The sequence below is a fragment of the Podarcis filfolensis genome (genome assembly GCF_964270895.1).
Source record: "Podarcis filfolensis genome assembly, chromosome: 2".
Taxonomy (NCBI): Eukaryota; Metazoa; Chordata; class Lepidosauria; order Squamata; family Lacertidae; genus Podarcis; species Podarcis filfolensis.
Genome location: NC_139605.1, coordinates 82687156 through 82710702, shown reverse-complemented (window position 1 = coordinate 82710702; position 23547 = coordinate 82687156). Strand labels below are relative to the sequence as shown.

The 23547-nt window shown below is 43.6% G+C and overlaps 1 protein-coding gene across 1 annotated transcript in view; it reads right to left on the bottom strand.

Moving 5' to 3' along the window:
- The window catches only part of DNAH9 (dynein axonemal heavy chain 9), a 188131-nt gene extending 165107 nt beyond the window's left edge, over window positions 1-23024 (bottom strand). The window contains exons 1-18 of the mRNA XM_083597636.1: window positions 22605-23024; window positions 19814-20010; window positions 18968-19126; window positions 18512-18642; window positions 17607-17818; window positions 16677-16910; window positions 14111-14278; window positions 13823-13939; window positions 12376-12526; window positions 10568-10682; window positions 8117-8185; window positions 6503-6629; window positions 4186-4441; window positions 3482-3723; window positions 2815-2950; window positions 2170-2366; window positions 1646-2070; window positions 745-967 (exon numbers count right to left, since the gene is read on the bottom strand). Of these exons, the coding sequence (XP_083453762.1) occupies window positions 745-967; window positions 1646-2070; window positions 2170-2366; window positions 2815-2950; window positions 3482-3723; window positions 4186-4441; window positions 6503-6629; window positions 8117-8185; window positions 10568-10682; window positions 12376-12526; window positions 13823-13939; window positions 14111-14278; window positions 16677-16910; window positions 17607-17818; window positions 18512-18642; window positions 18968-19126; window positions 19814-20010; window positions 22605-22997 (3552 nt within the window). The 5' untranslated portion in view covers window positions 22998-23024. The remainder of the gene's footprint in view (window positions 1-744; window positions 968-1645; window positions 2071-2169; window positions 2367-2814; window positions 2951-3481; window positions 3724-4185; window positions 4442-6502; window positions 6630-8116; window positions 8186-10567; window positions 10683-12375; window positions 12527-13822; window positions 13940-14110; window positions 14279-16676; window positions 16911-17606; window positions 17819-18511; window positions 18643-18967; window positions 19127-19813; window positions 20011-22604) is intronic.
- Window positions 23025-23547: the final 523 nt, after the last annotated feature.

The following is a 23547-nucleotide window of genomic DNA, read 5'->3' as shown; positions in this document are numbered from 1 at the left end:
ACATTGCATACACTGTAAGGTAAAGGGAGGTAAAGGGACCCCTGGCCGTTAAGTCCAGTCGCGGATGACTCTCGGGTTGTGGCGCTCATCTCGCTTTACTAGCTGAGGGAGGCGGTGTTTGTCTGCAGACAGCTTCTGGGTCATATGGCCTGCATGACTGAGCAGCTTCTGGCGAAACCTAAGCAGCGCACAGAAACGCTGTTTACCTTCCCACCAGAGGGGTACGTATTTATCTACTTGCACTTTGACGTGCTTTTGAACTGCTAGGTTGGCAGGAGCTGGGACCGAACAACAGGAGCCCACCCCGTTGTGGGGATTCGTACCGCCGACCTTCTGATTGGCAAGCCCTAGGCTCTGTGGTTTAGACCACAGCACCACCCGCATCCCCACATACACTGTATTTCTAGTCCATTCTTCCTGCAGAAAAAAGCTCAGAGAGTTGGTTACTTCCTAACCAGATGCTGATCAGTTCCACCTCTTTATAGTTCCCCCAGTGCTGTAAGATTGAGTCTTCCCTGAAAATTTGCTTGGGTCATGTAAATGAAAAATATGAAACTTTACATTATGGAATTAGACTAGCCCTCCCAACAGTTTATTGCATCCTCCATCTATCAGAGCAATCTTCCTACATGTGCTGCATACCTAAAGAGCATGTGTTCTGAGGATAACTCTGTTCACAGATGAATGTAGTTCAGTTTTTAATCTGTCCACGCATTTGCATATTAGCAGCATGTTTCCACCTACCTCCAGCTGCTTATAGACTTCCCCTGGCAATTCTTGCTCATAGATCTTCAGCAATTCAATTGTTTGTTTCAAGGGCTCAAACATCTCATCAGTGCTGGTCTGTCTATCTTTAATGGCCAATAGGTGGCCCATAACTTCCACCAAGCCCTCATAATCTCCACTCTCCACCGTTTTGCTCAAACCAATCTCGGCAACTTTTACGAACTCTTCAAGGTCAGACAAACTAAAGGCAGTGAAAGAGAACATACATTGAAAACATGTTGAGGATTGTGAATATTAAGCAGCCCTACCACTTAAAAGCAGGAGTGCGGAACCTGTGACCCTCCAAATAATGCTGGACTCCAACTTCCAACGGCTACAGCCAACAAGGCCAATGGGCCAAGGATGATGGAAATTGTAGTGCAGCAACACCTAGAAGGCTGCAGGTTTCCAGCTCCCACCCCTAAAGCAAATAACAGGAAGAAGCAAAGTAAGAGTCATTTCTAGTTCTGCCAACCCTGTATAGCCAAAGGGGATCACAATCCCACAATTTTTAAAATGGGGTTTAGATGGCTAACTTTAATAACTTCACTGTTGTGTGGCCTTTCTTCTATCCTTAAACAGGAATCACACAAATCCTAAAGACTATCTACCGTATTTTTCGCTCCATAAGATGCACTTTTTTCCTCTTAAAAACTAAGGGGAAATGTCTGTGCGTCTTATGGAGCGAATGTGTGGTCCCTGGGGCTGGGGGGGGGAAACCGGGCTCCCCCCGCCAGCCCCACAAGCTCTGCTCAGCGCTCCCTTTAAATAATTTTTTTCCCCTTGAATTCCCCCTCTAAAAACTAGGTGCGCCTTATGGTCAGGTGTGCCTTATGGAGCGAAAAATACGGTAAGTGGTGCAACAGCGAAACGATAATACCTGTGAGTCACATGATCAATGAGGTGCTGCTTGAACATAAAGCTCCACTTCTTAATTATCTTCAGAAGGGACACCTTGAAGGGGCGGGCATCAACTTTCATCCAGCTGTCAAATACAATGACTGGCTCCAGGCATCTCACTTCCTCATAGACCTTCTCGTAAGAGTCTATCTGCTCTTTGAACTGCTGCAGTGTAGGGGGGCTCTCTGGGACACCATCCTCAGCATGGGCCTCTATCTCCTCTGCAGTGAGGACATGGCTGTACAACAGGAACTGGCGCATGAATTCTTTCCTGTCATCCACATAGAGATATGAGTAGTGGTCAAAAGAGCTGCGGTAGTCACAACAAGTTGACATCATCTTCCGGATGCGATCCATTAGGATGTGGCGCATGTCAGCAAGTTCAGACATCTCCTCCATGTCATCCTGAAGAGAAAAGAAGTACAAAGATGGGTTATTAAACAGGACTGAAAACAATCACCCAGATGCAAAAAAAAAAAAAGAACAGCTGGCCAAGGGCAAGACCTGATAATGAGAGAAAGTGCTGTGGTCTGCAAGCCTGGGAACCAGGGAAGACACTCGATATATATCATTGACAAGAGCCTCAACCAAATCATAAAAACCATCAGAGGCACCAGCATCCAAAGAAGGGCGGAATATCATCTCTGGAACAGACAAATCCAGCTGCACTTTGAAGAGAGGAGCAAGGCCTGCCTTGGAATCTGTAAGACAGCATAAGAAGGTGGACTAAGTTTCAGACAGTTCTTACCAACCTCCCCAATGGAACTTACTAGTGAATATAGACACCAGCATAATAGCAATAACAGAAACATACTTGTTGATTTGAATATATTGTTTTTGCCATCAGCAAAGTAAATTAATTTATTTGTGGCATTTCTAGCAAAAGATCCCAGGGTGAGAATACAACATCCTTAAAATGCAACAGTAAATAAATCAAGATGCAGAGGAAGGTCAGCAGCTTTTACAGGACAAATATCTTACCTGCTTTCAGTGATTGTATAATTGTGTCCAATCTCTCTCTCTCTCTCTCTCTCTCTCTCTCTCTCTCACCCTACTTCTGCTACTCCCACATAATCCCAATAGCAACAGAACCACCCTCCTACCCTAGATCAATTGATAAGTAGCTTGCATGAGCAAGGACAAGTTCACCTGTGTTTTCCAAAAGGTACTTCAGTGAACATTCAATGACATTAAAGAATCCATCAAGGACAATCTCATCCACATGCTCCAAATAAGCTTTCCAAATATCAGAAGTTGGATCTGCTGCAAATAGTCTCAAGTTTTCCTAAATATATAGAAGCCACAATCAAATGAAGGTGATCTCAACATTTCAGCATTAACAAAAGGTCAGACAGTCCCATAATAACCAGTCACTTCTATTTCTCCTGTTGTCTTACATCGTTCTAATATTCTCAGCCTATGTGCAGCTTACTAAGGCTACACAGGCTTCATAGTTCAAAAGGTTATTAGTATTTATAAATACTTGGAGAATATACCAGTTCTAGTGCCAACAGCCTGCTGTAATACACTACTTGCAACATCTGGTGAGGAACTCAACATAGCTGCACATATTGGGCATGCCTAAAACAGCCGCTGCCTGTATAAGCTGAGCAATATGCTGAATGCAAATGTCAATGTACAGCAGGGTGATAGCAATTTAACAGCCTAACTTATTCATGCCCCTAGGGAAAACCAGACAGTTCCTTAGACAATAGCAATTTATGACCAATTCTGATGGAAAATAAATAATTGCAGATAGCATTTCCTGGGAGAATCCCCATTATAATTTATGTCAAAAAACAAAAAAAACCTCAACCTTGATTAGTAAATGGATCTTATGTCCCGAATCTGTGATGAGTCGATAGTGTTTGTCAAGTCGTTCATGTCGACCATCTAAGTACAACAGAGATTCTTTCTTCCCATCTTTTCTTTCAAAAACTGGGAAGACCCAAGTCTTCATTATATTCTGAATTTCCTCAATGTTGTCCTTGGTTTTCTGGATTCTTTGCTCAAGATCTCGCACACCGTCAACTAGTCGTGAAACATGTTCCCAAAGCCCTTTCAACACCAATGGAAAAATAGTCAACAAACATTCAATTGACAACCCAGAAACAAACCAGATAATTTTAAAAGTGTATTGGTTACTGAATTGCCATAGAGAATCCAGGTAGCATTCCTACCATGAGTACATCTATAGGAAGAAGACTGCAATTTACAGCATTCAAACCAGAGTGAATCAGTAGGACTTTGGGCCAAGAGATGGCCTAGATCAGCCTTTCTCATCCTATGGGTCCCCAGATGTTGTTGAACTACAACTCCCATCACCCCTAGCTAGCAAGGCCAGAGCTCAGGGATGATGGGAGTTGTAGTCCAACAACATCTGGGGACCCACAGGTTGAGAACCACTGGCCTAGATGAAGGAAAAGAAATCTGGGCCTCAAATTATTTTATTTATTTGCTTTTCTGTACACCTTCATCCCTGCCAGGTTCCACGGAACCTATTACAGAGGTACTTCTTACCTTCTGTTTTCCAGTTCAATGTTTCTTCTGCCTCTCTCAACTGACTATCAATCTCCTGCAGCTGGTCCTGTACAAGGGGGTATTCCACCTCCAGAACTGTGAGCAGGATTTTATTGTACCAGGTGACCATCAAGTCTAGGTTGGCTACCAGCTTCCGGAAAGACTCCTTGGAAGAAAAGATTTCTGCTGCTGCCTCTGGTATCTTCCCAGTCTGGCTTGGCCCAAGGTAACTCACTTCTCGCAAAACTGACACCAGCTGCAAAACATATTCACACAAACCTTTGGATTTCTTTTTTAAAGAGTCCTCTTTCTTCTTCTTTATAGCACTGTTTCCTTGCCTAGAATTGCTCTAATCTCAAAACTGGAGGAAAGAAAAGTTCCTGCTAGAAAACTGATGTTGATTAGAGATGATCTTGGCGCAGCTCTTAAAGCCAGTCTGTTCCTTTCATATCATACACCAGCGTGAGAGTAAAACCGGGATATCTTAGTTACTAGGACATGAAGGAAGGTTATCCTCTTCTAGATATATTTATGGAAGATAAAGAGGGGGGGTGCAACCATGCTCCTTCTGTTCGATCTCTCAATTGTTTCCAGTACCGTTCAATAACCTTCTGGACTTACTAAGTGGAATCAGTATCAGTGCCACTGTGTAGTAGTAACTCTGTTCCTACTTGAGGGATAATGTCCAGAAAGTAGCAATGGGAGTGTGCTCTTTGGACCCTTGCTGTTTTCACTACAGGGAGCCACAAGGCACTTTTTGTCCCAAAAGCTACCCAACATCTATAACGGAGACGAAGGGAGCAGTCAGTTGAAGTTTTGCAGCAAGCTGTCATCAGTATACTGATGATATCCAGCTCTATTTCTCCATTGCATCTGATTAAAGGAGAGACCGTGCAAGTCCTGGACTTGGTGGTGGACTGGATGAGAGTCAGTAAACTGAGCTTGAATCCTGGAAAGATGGAGGCCTTGTGGATGGGTGGACAGGAAAATAGGTCAACTGCCTGTCCTGGATCACGTGGCCCCGCTGTCCGAAGGAACAAACACATTTTCAAGGGTACTCCTTGACTCATCTCTCTCACTAGAGGCCCAAGTGACCTTTGTGGCAAAGTGTGTGTGTGTTTTTACCAGCTCCAGCTAGTGCACCAGCCACTGGCGGAGGAAGGAGGTGCAGGGAGTGCAGTTCACCCCAGGTGTCATCCCTGAAGGGGGGTGACATCGCCATGCTGCCCCCGTGGGATGCTCGCCCTGCCCCCAGGTGCACAGCATGTGTGCCGCTCCGGGTGCTGGAGCAGCTAGTTCTGCCTCTGGCACCAGCTACAATCATTCCTAGACCATGACAACCTGACCACAGTGGTCCACGCACTGGTAACCCAAAGGCTTATTTACTGTAACACACTTTAGGTGGGACTGCCCTTGTATCTGGTCTGGAAGCTTCAACTACTGCAGAATGGCATGGCCAGACTGCTCACAGAAGCAGAATACAGGCAACACATTATTCCACTACTGAGAGAGATGCACTAGCTGCCAATTCCAGGTTCAAGGTACCTGCTCTTCTTGTTGTTTTGCCAATTAATTTTTACTGCTTTTCAAAAAAATCAAACAAACAAATGAATATAAAATTAATTCAAATTTAAAAGTTGACTTCCCACCCCCTTCCATTATGTTTCTCTTCCCTCCCTTACTCGCTGCTCAGTATAACATACTTTTCCTAATTCCATTTCAATACTTAAAATATTTTAGTATTTTATCATTAATTCTCTTCCCCTTTCTTTGTTGATTCACAAAGCCTTAAACAACTTGGGCTACCTGACTCCTTATGCCAGGCATAGGCAAACTCGGCCCTTCAGATGTTTTGGGACTACAACTCCCATCATCCCTGACCACTGGTCCTGTTAGCTAGGGATGATGGGAGTTGTAGTCCCAAAACATCTGGAGGGCCGAGTTTGCCTATGCCTGCCTTACGCTCCACCTTGATCACTGAGATTCTCTGACAGGGCACTTGTGGTTCCAGGTGCCCCTGAGGTTTGGTTGGTCTCCACTAGGGATCAAGCCTTTTGTGAGGCAGGCCCTGCCATGTGGTATTTCCTTCTAGCAGATGATAAGCAGATTGTCCCTGCCTTCTTTCAGATGTCTTTTGAAAACTATTGTTTAGATAGGCCTTTGAAATATTATTTTTTCTCATTTTAACGAATCCATTTTTATTGATGTTTTACCAATGTTTTCAATAATGTTTTTATGGATGCTTTTTGCCCATTTTATATAAGCACAGGTTATAAATGAAGAAGTAAGCAAGTAATAAAACGCTCTCACATCTTACCTGAGGGTCAAAATTGACAGCAATCAGCTTACTTTCCGAATGCCTTCGGATGATCGGTCGAGTGAGGTTATACTGTGATTTTTCAGACACAGTTTGGAACCACTCCTTATAAAGCTTCTCTTGGTATCTGCCATAAGACCACAACCACCATGTCAGGCTCTGTAAACTGTTAGGTGGCTGTCTGAACCCTTTTTGCTGGAACAGATTTCCTAGCTATGCTGCAAGCAAAGCTGTGGAAAGGAAACTGCAGGTGCCAAAAGCAGCACAAGATGGGAGTTCCTGCAGTCATGTCCCTTATTCTTCAGGAGACGGCTAAAATAACATCTCCAACCCTGAAGAATCTATAAAAGGGGAGGCGGCCTTTCAGGTAATCTTGTTCAGGGTTTTATGTGTTAACAAGAAGGCACTGAACATGGCCTGGTAGGCGATCAGCAGCCAATGCAGTTCCCTAGGCAAAAGTGTAGATGTGTGCTGTACTCAACAACCTTGCCACAGCCTTCTGAACCAGTCCCAAGGGAAACCCCATACACAATACATTACTGTAGTCCAATCTTGAGATTACCAATGCCTTAATTGCAATGGCCAAATTATCCCTGTCCAGGAATGGGCATAGTCAGGGTTCGCCACGGAGTTCACCTGAGCATCCAGTGACAAAGCTGGATCTAGCCGTATGCCTGAACTATACAGCTGTTTCTTCAGAGGCAATGCAACCCCATCCCAAACTTATGAACTTCCCAACTCCTAGAACTCAGAATCACAGGCACACACACAAACGCTATACAGCTAAGCTGTGGATTTTAAGGTATTTGAAACTAACTTCCTTTACTTACTAGATATGTCCAGTCCTGAGTTAGTGCAGCTCCTATGTACACCCAAGATGCATAAATGTGCAGGCATATAATGGAATGGCTCAGCACTAACTGTACAGTAAGCAGAACTCAAATGTGGGAGCTTTAATAACTAGACAAAGTAAAGATCAAATTGCAGTGTTTCATCCATTTGTGCAATCAAGTAGGCAGCATTTTGGGAAAAGGCACACTGCCACAGCTCTCCCTAGCCTCCAAGAAAGAACAAGGCTTCAGAATTTTATTACTGTGCTAACATCAACTTGCACATAAAGTAATTCCAAAATATGAAACTCAGCCAGCACAACCAAGGGAGAGGAACAAATTTAAACTAAATTAATATAAAAGGCAACTACTAGCTATGCATTGCCTGAATCCATCAAAGCTATAAAGCATGGGTAGGCAAACTAAGGCCCGGGGGACGGATCCAGCACAGTCACCTGCAGACGGTCCAGGAATCAGTGTGTTTTTACATGAGTAGAATGTGTCCTTTTATTCAAAATGCATCTCTGGGTTATTTGTAGGGCTTGCCTGGTGTTTTTACATGAGTAGATTGTGTGCTTTTATTTAAAATGCATCTCTGGGTTATTTGTGGGGCATAGGAATTTGTTCTTCTTCTTTTTTCCCCAAAATATAGTCCGGTCCCCCACAAGGTCTGAGGGACAATGAGTCGGCCTCCTGCTGTAAAAGTTTGCTGACCCCTGCTATAAAGCATGCCTTAAAAATGGCCAATATATTCTCAAATCATGTCCTAAACAAACAGACTTACTTTTCTAGCATCTCCATCAGATCTTCATACTTCTGCACCATTCTTTTGCCTTCAGCAGAGTCCAGGCAACTGCCAAAAAGAAACATCAAAATAAATATTAAGACTATGTGGTGTAATATGTTGGTTTCTGTGTGTTGCCACTGTGCAGTGCTTGGAGTCACAAGGCTCTGTTTTGCATTCCAGAGATTCTAGACTGCTGGAGGTCTCACAGAAGACAGGAGACGGATGTGATGTTACTGGTTTCCTGTTCCTTTGTTTCAGTTGCTCTCTGCATTCACAGAGAGAGCATGTATATTTCTTTTCTGTCTGTGTAGTTAGAAATAAAACGCTCTTTGCATTGTAGCTCATATTTCTCGGCTCCTTCCCTGCTGCTGGATACTCTGCGTAATGGGGAAGGCTCCGGTCGTTCTCAGGTCGTTCTCAGGTCGTTAATCATCGTTGGAGGACTCGACCACAGGAGTCACTCAGTCGAACGCAAGGTCCGACATAATAGACATTATATGCATGTCAATATTACTTTCTCTTGTTTGTAAGTATATTTTAAAAAAGTGCATATCACATTCTAGTCTGAAAGCCCTGAAATGCAAATTATATACATATACCTTTCCTGTCAAATATTTTTTCTGTCCGACCTCTCAATTTTTCTCCTGTTTCTCAAAGCATAGCTTCCTTTCTCTGAAATTCACAGAGACCTGAATAGAGGTCCTCATTTTCATTCATTGTCTGGTTTTAAAGACCATGTTTGTTTGGAGCCATCTTTCACCAAAAACTGGCTCCCTCAGCAATTAACAATTGAAATTGACCTGAAGCTGTAAGTGATCAGGTGTGTGCATGTATACTTAGATGCCAAACGTCACAGGACATGAACACAGGTGTAGACTTACTATATGTTAGCTGAAATAGGCTGGTCCTCCCATACGGGAAGAAGAGAAGAGAAAGTACAAGGAAATGCCGTAAATAGAAAATAGTTTTCTCACAATCAGCCAACCAGCTATTTCAAAGCATATAAAATCCTGTTCTCACCGTTACCTCATCTAAGCATCTTGGACGGAAGTCAATATTCTATGAAGGCGATTGTTCTGTCTGTGCAAGCATTTCAACTTGCCAGATGGAACAATCCCCCCTCTCCCCGATGCTGTTGTGGGGGTGCTCCCAACACCTTCAGGGCCATTTTCAGGGGTCACGCATGGGGGAAGAGAGGGGGGCAAACTCTCCATTGAGCAAGTACAAGTCCTTCCGCAGGCCTTCCACTGGCAGGGCTTATCAGGTGAACTCTGCTCGCTTTGGCTCCAGGACTAGTTGTTACATTTCATCTCATGTCAGCTTCCTTGTTTCTGCCTCTTCCATTCTGGTTCTATTCACCAACCAGAGCAGGCCACAGACTACTCTAAAGGAGCTTATAGACAGATCAGGACTGGACCTAACCACCAGTATTTTGAATGATAGTATCTGGAAATTCAAAATATGCTGCACTTAATTCCTTAGGCAGGATATAAGCATACAAACGCACACACGTGCGCGCACACACACACAGAGCTTTTATTCCATTTATTCTTCCTTCTATCCTGCCTGCTTTATCAGCTGAATTTTTACCAGTGGACTCTTTGCAAAACAGTGGTACTGCATGATTCTTCCTACTGTGACCTCTGACTGTGCACTGGGCATCTATTCTTTACACTCTGTCCATGGTTTCCTAGACCTAGTTCTGCTTAGCAAGATTAGATTGTCCTTCAGGAATTATGTAAGGTTTTATCTAAATGCAAAAGCTCTGCAAGTTACCGCTTTGCCTGCCTTATGAAAGCTAAAGATATCCCAGTTCATCCCTAGAAACCACTGTGCAATGTCTTCCTCAGATTTTTGACTCTCTCAACAATCCATTGTCTATGAAAAGCCTTCTTGCATCTTACACAGCCTTACTAGGATTACTGATGTCAAAACCTAAAATTAGAACAAGCCAAGAAACAATTTTCAAGCTTAGCTTGTGACGTTAAGGCCATGGAGACAACCTTCTCAATTTTCCTTTAAGCCCCACCATCTCTGTAATACAGAAAACAAGGCAGCACACCGATTCACAGGAGCCAATGAAAAAAATAAAATGCTTATATCAGTGGTAGAGAACTATCGACTGGCCAAATCCTTATCTTTTTACCCCCCAACAGGCCAAGTTTGACACATGGGTAGGGCTGCCCACCCGTCAATCACCTAATATCACAATGACACCAGCTGATTATCGGTGCTTGTGGCGGGGCTTTGCAGGCACTGGTGACTAGCAGGGCCTACAAAGCCCCTTTTGTCCAAGTCCCACCTTTACCTGCCCCACAGCTGACATCATGTATAACATCAGGTGTACAGAAGGTAGGCATAGCTTAGCTGAAATAGCCTAGCAGGCTTAATTAGGCGCACAGATCAGAGGTTCCCCACCCCTGGCTTACATGAAATAAAGATACTCACAGGTGGGTGACATGCCTGAAATTACTAAATGGGATCTGGATCCTGTCTTTTAATTCCTGGGCCCAGCGAATTCCTCCAGCAACCAATGGCATATTCCTATGCACTGTAGGATAACCTGAGAAAAACAAATTCATCCCGAAGTGAGAAGCATGAACCAGTGTACTGCATGGACCCAGCAACAGAGATTCTCTGATGTAAAACAGCCAACCAAAAAATATGCAAAATACCCTTCCTGGGTTGTACTAGGTCAGCCTGCAAGCAACTCAATTTTTGAATGCTCTCACACTGAGTGGGAGAGAGGAAACTTCTCTGCACAAAGAAAGCCTACTAGAAAGAAGGGTTTTAGCCTCCCAACATGCTACATTTTTGCATACAATGGTTTTTTTCTTCCTATGGGCTTGGAAGAGAACAGTCTCCAGCACATACCATCTCTAGCAGCTCAGCTCCTTCACATTCTGCTCAGGACTCAGGTACAGAGAAAAAGGTTAATAAGAATTCAAATCTCTTTTCCACTCCATATGCAGAAGCTTCAGTAGAGGTGGACAGTCACATGACATAAGAAGAATCTGCTAGATCAGGCCAATGAACCATCTAGACCAGCATCCTGTTCTCACATTGGTCACCCAGGTGCCTGTGGAGAGCATTCAAGTAGGACCTGAATGCAACAATGCTCTGTCCGCTTGCGATTCCCAGAAACTCAGAGGCATAGTGCCTCTGGCAGTGGAGGTGGAGCACAGCCATTGTGGCTAGTAGCCACTGATATGGCGTTATCATCCATGAATCTGTCAAATAGTCTTATAAATCCATCCAAGGTCATCCCTTCCTCCTACAGGAGGAATTTCCATTGTCTATTTACGCACTGTGTGAAGAAGTATGTTGACTAGCAGAGAGCAATTGGGCCAGCATCCCAAAAAAGCATTTGTGATAGATAATATGGCGGCCCCTTCTCAGGTCCGGTGTCTGTTTCCGCCTCTCTGACAGGACTGAATGACACGTCAACCATGAGGCTTTAAAGCAGGGGTCAGCAAACTTTTTCAGCAGGGAGCCGGTCCACTGTCCCTCAGACCTTGTGGGGGGCCGGACTATTATGGGGGGGAATGATGCAAGAGCACCACGAGCCCTGGTGGCTGCTTACCTGTGTCTTGTGAGTGGCGGGGGCTGGCGGCGGGACGATGAGCGGGACGCAAAAGGGCTCCAGAGAGGGGCTGCTTAAAATGTCAGCCGCTTGAGCACTGCTGCTGCTGCTGGCATCAACAAAGCCCAGCCCACTTCCTCCTCTAGGCAGGGCGGGGAGAAGCCAGGGGGAGGGAGGGAGGAGGCACTGCCGCCGCTGCCGCCGCCGCCACCGCCATGTGAGGGAGAGGGAGGGAGAGGGAAAGAACACACGAGCTGGTGATCCACGCAGCGATTCCTGGACCGTCCGCAAGCCGGATCCAGAAGGCAATTGGGCCTGATCCGGCCCGCAGACCTTAGTTTGCCGACCCATGCTTTAAAGTTTATTATTGTAGAGGTAAGGGGGCAAAGGAAGCTCTCCTTTCTCAAGTTCTGGAAAGGCTTGTAGGTATTGTAACGAAATGACCTAATATGCTGTAATTTGCACAGCAATCTTGCTTTAATTAATTAATTTATTTATTACATTTTTTAAAAAAAATGAAGAAATCTATCCTACTTAAACAAAAATTTGCAATAACAATTATGAGCTTTTTTTATATAAAAAAAAGCTGCTTAAAATAATTGTGCACTTCCTTGTTTTCTAAAGGCATCTTGTTAACTGAGCATAAAGCCATTCTGAAGTTGCTAACAAATACCTAGTTCCAACTCCTCCTGAATATGTTTCAGGTAGATCAGTTTAGCATCGTCCAGGTCTCTGTCGAACATTGTGATGAGAAGATGATATTTAGCATAGGCATCTGCTGCTATCAGTGGCCGTTCCAATAGACTCCCAAATATGTCTATCAGCTACCATACAGAAAGAAATGGGAAATATCTGTGACTTTGTGTACATGCCCTGGGTCCAAACAAGACCAGCAACCCTTTTCAACACCCACATATTTCTTCAATGACCTACCTAGTTACTGCAGTTCACCAATCTATCTGATGAATGTATGAAACAGGTTTGAATCATAAGCCATGTTTGATATCAGTTACACATTGTAATAGTTGAAATCAGTTGATAAAGATTCCAATGATGTATTTCCCATCCCCAAAAGACAGGAATAGGTTCATTCGTTACTTTCCCCACATTTTTTATTTTTATTTTTGCAGCAAACACATCCCTTCACTACAATTATTACCAAAGACTGCTTCCGCCTCCCATCTCCCTATGTTTTTATTGTTCTTTTCCTTTCTAACTCCATGTTCTGCATCTCCACCCAGCTTTAACTAGTCCGTCCTAACTCTCCGACCTCTTGCTGGTAAGCAGCAAATGAATGCTACTAGCCTTTCCTTGAATAGTGCAGGAACAAGGATGGGGAAATGAGGGAGGCAACTCCTGCTCTCTTAGATCTAGCAATTTGAGGTTTTAACCTATCTGGTAAATTTCCTTCACCAGATAAAACTGTGGCCACAAATCATTTTATCACAACTTGGAACTATGAAATCCAGGCTAAAAGGTGGCTTCAGGCCTCCAAATCAATGTGGCTCTCCCACCCTTTGCAATGGATCCTTTGGAGCAGCATTTAGAACCAAAAAAATGAGCCAGCACTGTGTGCTTAGCAAATGCATATAAGGTAAAGGTAAAGGACCCCTGGATGGCTAAGTCCAGTCAAAGGCGACTATAGCATTGTGGCACTCATCTCTCTTCAGGCCAAGGGAGCCGGCGTTTGTCCACAGACAGCTTTCTGGGTCATGTGGCCAGCAGGACTAAACTGCTTCTGGCGCAACACCATGACAGAAGCCAGAGTGCACGGAAATGTAGAAAATACATGCAACTTTTTACATGACCATATATTATTTGTAGGTTTTTCCTTTTTATTATTATTAAAGTAAAATTGTTTGGTTTTATAATCTCTCTATGAATGCTCAGCAACTGCAATTTGAACCCATGGAGCTCTACAGCTCTGAAGGTCACCAACTGAAGAGCCTATTCACATGATTAATGGAATGCAACTAACATCTTAAAGGGGTAGGCAGAAATATAAAATACCATTAACTGGCAACTCTTCAGGGCATTTGTAAGAAAAGAAAAGCTTTGTGTATAGAAAAATAGGGCACATTCACTGCACACTGCATTGTCCTAGTACAACAAATACAAACCTTGAATGCGTGCTCTATGCTAGCTGCATCATCGAAAGCCTGGGCAAAAGCATTCCCTAGCCTCCGATCCATATCTTCCACTTTCTCCTTGAAGTCATACACATCATCTTCAAATTCCTAGCAGAACCAAACAACAATGAATTCATGTCACAGTTGATGCAGCAGTTTCTGGAAACAACTCCCCCCCAAATACCAGACTCTTCAGTGTTAAGCTCGTAACATCCTCTTTTGGTATAAACATTCAGCGTGAACATAAGATGAGTTATTATGGAATCCAGAACCACCTACCATGTTGGCCACATCCAAGCAGTCATATGTACGATCAGAAAACACTTTATAAGCCTCTTGGAACTCTTCATACATGCTCAGGACTTGCTGGCTCAGAGATTTCCCTTTTATGCCACTGAATTCGAGCTTCTCCAGTTTCTCTATGTCCAACGCAGTCACCAGAAGGTCCTACAAATTGGGATAATTAACAGTTATTACCCACAACAGATTATGGCACTGCTTCCCAACAAGTGGACTAGGCCAGGCTAGACCCATGACTGCCTCATGCTGGTGCCTGAGACAAAGAGAAGATATAGTTTATTTTTCATACTGTTATAGGTCAACCCTAGCCATACTACCTTCATTATCATCCCTAAACTTAATACATATATAACTTACATATACATATTTTTAAATAGTTAAGTGACTAAGACTGTTGTTGAGCTAGTGCTGGTGTGGGGCAGGCGGGGGCATTAAACTCAATGAAATACAAATCGCTAACATCTCTGTTTGCCTTTCTCTCATTAGATCAGCTCCTGCCTAGGCTACAATCATTTAGCTTACTTCCTAGCAAGACTTATTGGGAAATATCAATATGGCTTTAAAGAGGCATTGATTATTGCTGTGCTTTCTGCAAGGTTAATTAAAGGGGTGTATAAAAATGCAGCAGGCCTCCCCTCCAATCAATACTATTTTGCATTCAACTGAGATTCTGTGCTTTAAGACAAGAAGAGACCAAAAAAAAAATCTAATTGAAGCCATTTTTCAAGAGAACTGGAGCATGTGTCAGCCGCCTATATTATGCTTCTGAAGTCTTTCAGTTTGGGGTAGGAAAGGAATGAAAAACTCGCTTTTATTGCAGCCAACCAAAAATCTTCTTAACCTGTGAAATCCCGTGGTGTTTGAAACTAATGGAAAATCTGACAAGTGGAAAACAAATTGCAGCCAAAATGCTTATATACAAAAGTTGTATAATCTGAGGAAATTGTGAGCCAGGAATTCTTCTTTACATTTTACAGGGAGATTCAGGAGCCCGTGTAAAGCCAAAGAGATATAGAATACCCCACAAATACCACATCTGTCAGCAGCTGGTCAACATTAGGCTTTCTGTCACATTCCACATGTGCTGATTCAGTGCATCATATCCCTGCATGTCTCACACAATTGTGCTAACCTCTAGCAGTCTACATGGCTGACCAACTAAATTGGGGTGGGTGGGGAATGAGTGCTGGTTTAGCATCAGATTATATGCAATTTGACAAGGCTTCCCCGTGTGATGTACAGCACATTGACTTCTCAGATCTGATGGGCAGCAGATCAGCATTTGCTTCTTTTGAAACTATATTGTCCAGCATATATTTCACTCTTCTTAACAGCTGACAATGTTGAGACCTACAGAAACGTTCTCTTGTTCTAAAACTACGCAAATGGAACATTGTGCTTTATTCAGACTTGGGTAAGCAAAAGTCTGCTCATGCAATGGGGGTTTTCTTGACCTCTCATTGTGCCAACGCTTCCCTCAAAAAAAGCCAGAGGACTCTAAATAAAGGTTTGGGATGGGGGCGTGGAGGGGCAAGAAGAAAGTGGTGAAAATGAGCAGAAGGACTTCTGTTGAACATCTCTAGATCTGTTATATCCTAACTGTCCTTATGCCATAAATGTCATGGGCTACATACCACTATTGTCTCTCTACACCCAATTCTCCATACCCTGGAAATGTCTGTTTTGTACACATATATAAATATCAGAGTTAAATACAATTATTTAGGAAGTTGGCGCATGACTACTGCAAAAAAAAAAATTTGGTTGGGGGAGGTCTTAATACCTGAGAAAGGAAAGGGGCAATTTCCATGTTATATTTGAAAAAAGAGAATCTGAGCCTGAGAAATTGGGTCATGCCTAAAAAAACAAACAGCCAGGGTAAAAGCTGTAGAACAAGATGCCGTTGTAAGAACAAAGCAGATTCTGATTAAATGTGGGAGGCATGCCCTATAAATACACACAGCATTGGGCTGATCTGGGGATCTTTTAATCTGTATCTAGACCCATTTCATCAGTGTAACCTTCAAGGATGAAGAAGAAGATAACAAAAAGGTAACTTGAAGGGTGAGGAAGCCTATGTATCAAGAGCATCGCCGTCAGCTCTTGCTCAGAAATCCTGACAGCTTTTGCAGATCTCCTGCGGCAGAAATCTGCATTGGTGAGGCAAATGCCTGAGAACTCAGGAACTCCTTGGGTGAAAAATTCAACCACATATTAAACAGTAGTATTATTTATTTACCACATTTGTGTCCCACCTTTCTTCAAAGGAGCTCAGGGTAGCCTATATAAGGTTTATCCCGTTTACAACCCTGCAATACAGAAAAGGCTGAAAAGCAATGGCTTGATCAATCATGCCTGCAAGCTCCATGATTGAATGGGGTGTTGAACCCATGTCTTCCCAAGCTAAATTCCCTAGACACCAGGAATCCTGACCCCCTGGAAGCAAAGAGTCAAGGGAGGAAGACGAGTTACAGTAAGGTATTTCTGACATTATATACATTGTTCTCTATATACATCAACATTTGTAATATTCCATGGTACTTACATTTACCATGTGGAGCCTCTCTAGAAAATTATCCAGTCGTGCAAAAACCATTATAGAAGGGAAATCCCACTCCTTTGCCTCTAGGCCTGGATGAAAGTAAGTGCTGAGATTGTCTCTTCTTTCCTCAAAGGTCTGCTTGAAATAGTTGAAAATATCAAAAGTTGTCTGCACTTTGCCCAGACTTTCTTCAGTTTCCGCTTTAAGCAGATCTTCTGCATTGAGGTAAGTCCTAGCCTACGTAGACAGAGAAGAGCAACAAATCTTTGTCATTTCAGTGGTATGGTTTGCTTGTTTTTTTAAAAAAGGAAGAGAAAATGAAACGGGCACAGAAAGACAGAGTACTCAACATAAGAGGCCTAATCCTAACTTAAATTGGTCATTTGGAAAACTGACAATGGTTCATGGGGACTGGTATGCAACCCAATGGAAGGAGGCATAACTGTCCACATATCTGTCAAAGGGAAGAGTAAGGGACAAGTGCCTCTTTTATAACATTTCCTACAAAAACAAAACACTGCCAAAGTGTCTTCTAAAGAAAAGGCACCATTCCTATATTTAAACCTCCAGCACTTGCTGAGATTTTCAGCGAAAAAAAGCATCTCCCTGGATTTCCATTTTGCTGCTCCACTTAAAAAGGCTCCATGCATATCCAGGGCTGTTTAACATGAGGTCCTCTCATCATACCAGAGTACTCCTCATTGTCAAGGTACCTCTCCTCTCACTTACCACTGGAATGACAACTGTGGGAGGTACACATGCCCGCTGAGGGCAACCGAAACGCAAGGGCTGAAGCGTTACAGTGACAAAGTGAGTGTTGCAACCTGTAGACCCCAAAGCATTATTGGAGCCCTCATACTGTGTCTGTGTGGAATAGCAGTATATTATTTTCTCCATTTTGCAGGGGGTGAGAAGAACCACTACATGGCCTACCTGCTGAATGAGGAGACTGCAGGTTTCCTGAAGCAGCACAATTATCCTTGCAGGTGTGCTGTAATATTTGGACGTGGCCCAGATTAAGCACACCACATGAAGTACTTGGTTTAGTAATGGCTTCAGCTCGTTGAATTCCACATTTTCTATTTCCTCTAGAGGGCGCTCTAGGGGCTTTAGGTGCACATTTACATCGTGGGCCTCAACCAAAGCTGGGATTTTGAAAGAAAAAGAAAAGTTTCACACAAGAGAAGTTAGGGAAAGGTGTCGTACATTACTCAGGAGATCTTAAATACACTTCTGTGGAAACAATTTTGGTTTAATTCAACTGGGCTTACTTTCAAGCATGTATATTTCTGAATTACAGTGTACATTAAACTACCGTCTTTTTTGCTCTATAAGACTCACTTTTTCCCTCCTAAAAAGTAAGGGGAAATGTGTGTGCGTCTTATGGAGCGAATGCAGGCTGCGCAGCTATCCCAGAAGCCAGAACAGCAAGAGGGATTGCTGCTTTCACTGCGCAGCGATCCTTCTTGCTGTTCTGGCTTCTGAGATTCAGAATTTTTTTTTCTTGTTTTCCTCCTCCAAAAACTAGGTGCGTCTTGTGGTCTGGTGCATCTTATAGAGCGAAAAATACGGTAATTTTACACACCACAGAGCAAAAACTGAAAAAAAGAATACAACACATAAGACAAAATATGGTGCAGCTCCCTCCTCCTGGGACATTTCTGCCGTTCTTCAAAGTCCTTCAAAAGCTCTAAGCAACCTTATAAAATGACTGAACCTTTACCCTGTCACATCCACTATTTCGACAAGAACTGAAGAAGCTGATCTCCACATAGGCCAACCAGGAGAGGTTAGTGATCTGTGAATAAACACTATAGCACAAATTTTCAAAATCTCACCTGCTTCTACATCTCTGAAAATTGACCTGAATGCTGGAAAGTAGGTGCTCTGCACTCTGTCAAGAAGCTCCATCATGGTCAAAACCCTTCTGGCTTTCAGCTGGCTGTAAATGCACTGCAGATCTTCAAATCTACAAGGAACACAAAATGGTGAGGCACTGAGCAAAGACACATTTCATGTCAAATATCCAGGCAACATACTCCCCCCTACAGCAAATCCAGGTTATGCATTTGCCAGATTTTAAGATATTCATAGGCAAAACAGTTTCCGGGGCGGAAATTTATTTATTGTGCTAATCAGAAAGTTAACAGTTGTACAAGTGACGTCAACAGCAGTGGGTGTTTCCACATCAACTAGAGTCAAGTTCAAACCAAAGTTCTGCAATTGCGCACTTATAGAAGCAGCTCTCGCTACTCTGCTTATGTCTTCAATGCAGAATGAAGCTATAAATGTACCTGCTTTTCCAAAAATCCAGCTCCACCTTTGGACTGGGATCTTGGCCTTGCAAAAGTGGTTCTGAAGACTCTCTCTTTAGAACTCCCTGGATCTGGTGGGTCCATTCAATAACAGCTGATTCAATTGCATGGACAATAGATTTATCCACGAGTTCAGTGCTACAGAAAGCAAACATATCAGCAGATTAGTTTTACCTCCCATCTGACAGTAGAAGATAAAAAGGCAGATCTAAAAAACAAAAACAACATGTAATTCTATCTTGCAATGAAGAAATAGGGCGCTTATCACGGTATAATCTATGGTTCACTTTATTGACCCACATTATTTCTGTTCCTGGTGTGCCATACATTTCCACACTTTTTTCTATTACAGTAACTACACAGTGTGAAAACCTTTACATAAAGCACCTCAGTACAATTGATTCAACACCACATTATTACCAGCAATAACTATCAAAGCCTTAATATGGAATGGTGGAGGTATATACTACAGTGCTTTGAACAAAAGATCAAGCAAAAATGACAGATACTAAAGTTTTAGTAAGAGACTAGCTGGCACCTGGTATACTGGCAAGGAAAACACACAATCGTAATGTCCAAAATTGCACTGAAGACAAACATCATTTACCAAAAAAGAAGTTCATTCTAACTAGTAAAAACAGCTACCCAACACAAAGCACAAAACAAAACACTGTGGTTTAAATTGAGGGCGGAGGGGGAGGCTATGCTAAGTTACAGCAAAAAGACTAGCTGTTAATGAAAACTCAGTTTTTGCTTTATAACACATACTGCAGTCACTGAGTACATTAAAAATGACCATTCAATAGCTACAATATTTCTACTTACGTTTTCTCATTGTCAGAATCTATATATGGGTCTCTTTCAGGGTCAGCAGGGAGCGGCAGCAAAGTCTTGCCTTTAATTTGTCCAACAACTACAAAAACACTACTTTTCAGATTGCAGATGTGGTGGACGATATCCTGTGACACCACATGGGGCCAGTTGGGATGGTTTTTCTGGTTCCCCAAGAGTGGCACCACTACCTAGAAGACAGATTAGGTTGAGAAAGAGAGAAAATTTCAGAGCCCCTGGTTTGCCAGGTTACATCAATCACAATAGGACTTAAAAGTTTTACTTGTAGGTTTTATAAGTCCCATATTAATTCCTGAATCCTTGAGAGACGGTTGCTCTGATCTTCCCTGAACTAAAAAAAAAGGGTCGATTTGGAGAGCCTAGAAATCACTTCAAACCTCTGAAGCTCAGATCATCAGTGTGAGTCATTGTAAGGAAAGAGGTCTGTTGAGCAAATAAGGCAACTTATCCATAAAGAACAGGAAGCTAGGAGTCCATCTACTTTCATTTAATTTGTTTCCAGCATCTCTCACCTTTTTCCTTTATACAAGGTCAATTTCTTTAAGGTAACAGGAGCTGTAACTATCTTTTTACAAATAACCTAACAAAACACACACAAAACGATGTTGAGAAGCAGGTATGTCATTCCTACAAAGGACTCCCAAGGCATGCTACCAACCTGTTGCAAATATAAGGGGATCGATTTTTTTATTTTAAAAATGGCTGAATTTTTCAGACTGCCATTTGTTTCTATCGTTCCAGTGGCAGAGCAACAAACTCTTTGTACACTTACAGACATGAGAATCTGTCTTGCACCAAGTCAGACCACATGGCACATCTATGCCCAGTTACTCAGACTAGCAGTAGTTCTCCAGGCCCAGGGAGAAGCTGTTCCTATTACCTGGCAGCAGAGATCATTTTACTGGAGGTTCTAGGGATCCATGGCTAGTTACGGCCTCTCCCTTTCACAAACAAATTTGGATGGGTGCCATGTCTTCATTTTGCATTTCCTCATTTTGCGGGTTTGGGTTTTGCATTCTTGTTCCTCAGCAACTTTCTGAATAAAAGTGGATCACCTCCTCTTAAGTGTAAGCTAGGTTTATTATAATTATTTATTGTACTATCAGTCACCACATTACTGCCATCAATAAAGGCAGCTCTTTCCAAAGGTAAACACACCATGTTTATTGACGGTGACCTGCGGTCTCCAGTTTTTCAATGCTGCACTGTTGTAATGTGATTGTTCTATTTTTTATTTTAATTGTGTTTATATTTTAATGTTTGCATAACTGGTTGGTATACTGTGTAAACTCCTAATTTAGTTACGTTGGTACTAAACAGTAGATAAATTTATAAATAATAATGACAATTTCCTCCCCTGAGTCCCCTCATAGGGCTAATATACAGAGACTAATTCAGATTCTTTTTACCTTCAACTCTTTATGTTTATATGCTTGCCTCTCTCTCTTCCCCACACAAGGCACTGTGTAGTTCTCTCTATGAAGAATTTGTGAAGATGAACCCTATATTGCATGAGTTTCAAACATCTGACCAAGCCCAGGAGCTGAAGTGCTTGGAGAACAGATGGCCAATGAGCTAACGTGGGAGCACGAAACTCAAATTATACTGGACCTGACAGCAAGGGACACTCCAATACTCACCATGACTGGGATAGAAAAGGAACCAGGCGCTTTTTGGCTAGCTGCTCACCCACCTGGCACTCCCCCCTCCCTTTGCAAACCAATAATAAAAAGAGGATGAAGCATGTTCATCACTCTGATGAAAATTATGATGAAAACGCTTATTACAAAAAGTTGAATGCACCAGTAGCATAAACATGCAAAGCTACCTTAATAGCAAACCTGACCCCAGTCATCCAGGTAGCTCCAAAATGTCCACTTCCACAGGCAACAGCTCTCCATAGACTGTAGAATTGTACATTTGGATGGGATCTCAAGGGTCATCCAGCCCAATGCAAGGGTAGAGGCTTGTTTCTCAGACAGGTTCTCTAAAACCCTGTTAACAGAGGGTGCTGGGGACCAAACCGGGGGCCCTCCTGAGTTCAGAGGGCCACCCCTCTTCTTACTACATACTGCTACCCAGTACTTTTTTCTGGGGGGACGCAGACCCCTAAACATTTTGTGAATCTTTGTACTTTTGTCCATTTACTCTATTTATTTTCCCCGATTTCAACTATAAAATGGTGATTTTCTTGACTCAAAATGAGAGTACCCCTATTTATTTATTTATTTATTTATTATTTTAATTATGGATGTTTATATTTTAATATTTGCATAACTGGTTGGTATACTTCTAATTTAGTTGCACTGGTACTAAACAGTAGATAAATTTATAAATAACGATGACAATTTCCTCCCCTGATTCCCCTCACAGGGCTAATATACAGAAACTAATGCAGATTATTTTTACCTTCAACTTAAAGAGTATGTTTATATGTTGCCTCTCTCTCTTCCCCACACAAGGCACTGTGCAGTTCTCTCTATGAAAAAAAGCACTGCTGCTACCCTGTGTCTTGCCACTCAAAGGAGGCGATGCCTTCTCACCTGTCCCCCCTTTTTTCTGTCAGGGTCTTAAGTTTAGCAGCTTCTTGGCAGACCAAAAAAAGGGGGGGGGCAGCAAGGGAAACTACTCACCTGCTGGACATACAACTAGTATGCAGCTGCTGCTACAGCTACGAGGTGAGGGCAATGCCCACCCCCTTATGCCAGACTCTGACCCGAATTCAGCCCTCCCCAGAGCGCCCGGCCCCTGCGAGCAGCCCTACCTCCTCCACGAGGGCTGCGAGGTGCTCCAGAGGCGCGGAGGACAGGTCCCCATAGAGCAGGTGGCCGGGCGCCGGCGGGGAGCGCAGCGGCCCGGGCGCGAGGCGCAGCAGAAAGACCCCCTTGCCAGAGCGACCGGTGCCGGGCGCCAGAGCCAGCCGGTCGGCCAGCGCCAACTGGCCCCCTGCGCCCGGCGTGACGAGCAGCAGCCGCTTGGCCGGGTCGCCGTCGAGGAAAGCGCGCAGCAGCGGGCGCGCTTCGGGGCTCCCCGCGCAACGCTCCCAGCGCTCGGGCTCCACGCGCAGGCTGCTGGCCACGCGCGCCCCCAGCAGCCGAGCCCGGGGGTCCGTCTCGGGGGCGCTCTCGAAGTCCGGCTCGGGCTCCTCGCCCCCCATGCTGGCCGCCGGCACTTCCACCGGCCACTGTTTGCGGGGCGGAGCCGCTGTTGCTTTGGGGACGGAGGACGCCGCTCCGCCGCCGCCGCCGCCTCCCGAGAGGAGGAGCGAGGGGACTTGGCGCGCCGCCTCCTTGCGCTCCGCCCTCCGCTTCCAATTCTGATAAAAACACGGCGACGCAAGGGAAAGCGCGAATGGGCTGCAGCTGGCGACGGATTTAGTCATTTGAGCCTCCTGGACTCGGTTCCGAAGCGTATGCAGCCCACGAGAGGCTGCGTTTTAGCCGTTTAATCTTAAATGCATTTTAAGAACAGGCACCCAAGGCTTGCTCCCCCTTCTCGCTTCCTTTCCAAAGCCCTGCTATTAAATAATATACACCTCTCGCAGGCGATAATGTTGAGAATTAAAACCTTTAAGTCTACTGAAAGCAACAAGTCTTTCTCTTTTTTAGAAAGGGAACTGCGTGTATGTGTTATCAACCCTATTTCTCCTTCCTTCCTCTCTCTCGCTCTCAAAAAAAAGAAAAAGTTACAATACTCAACTGGCATCT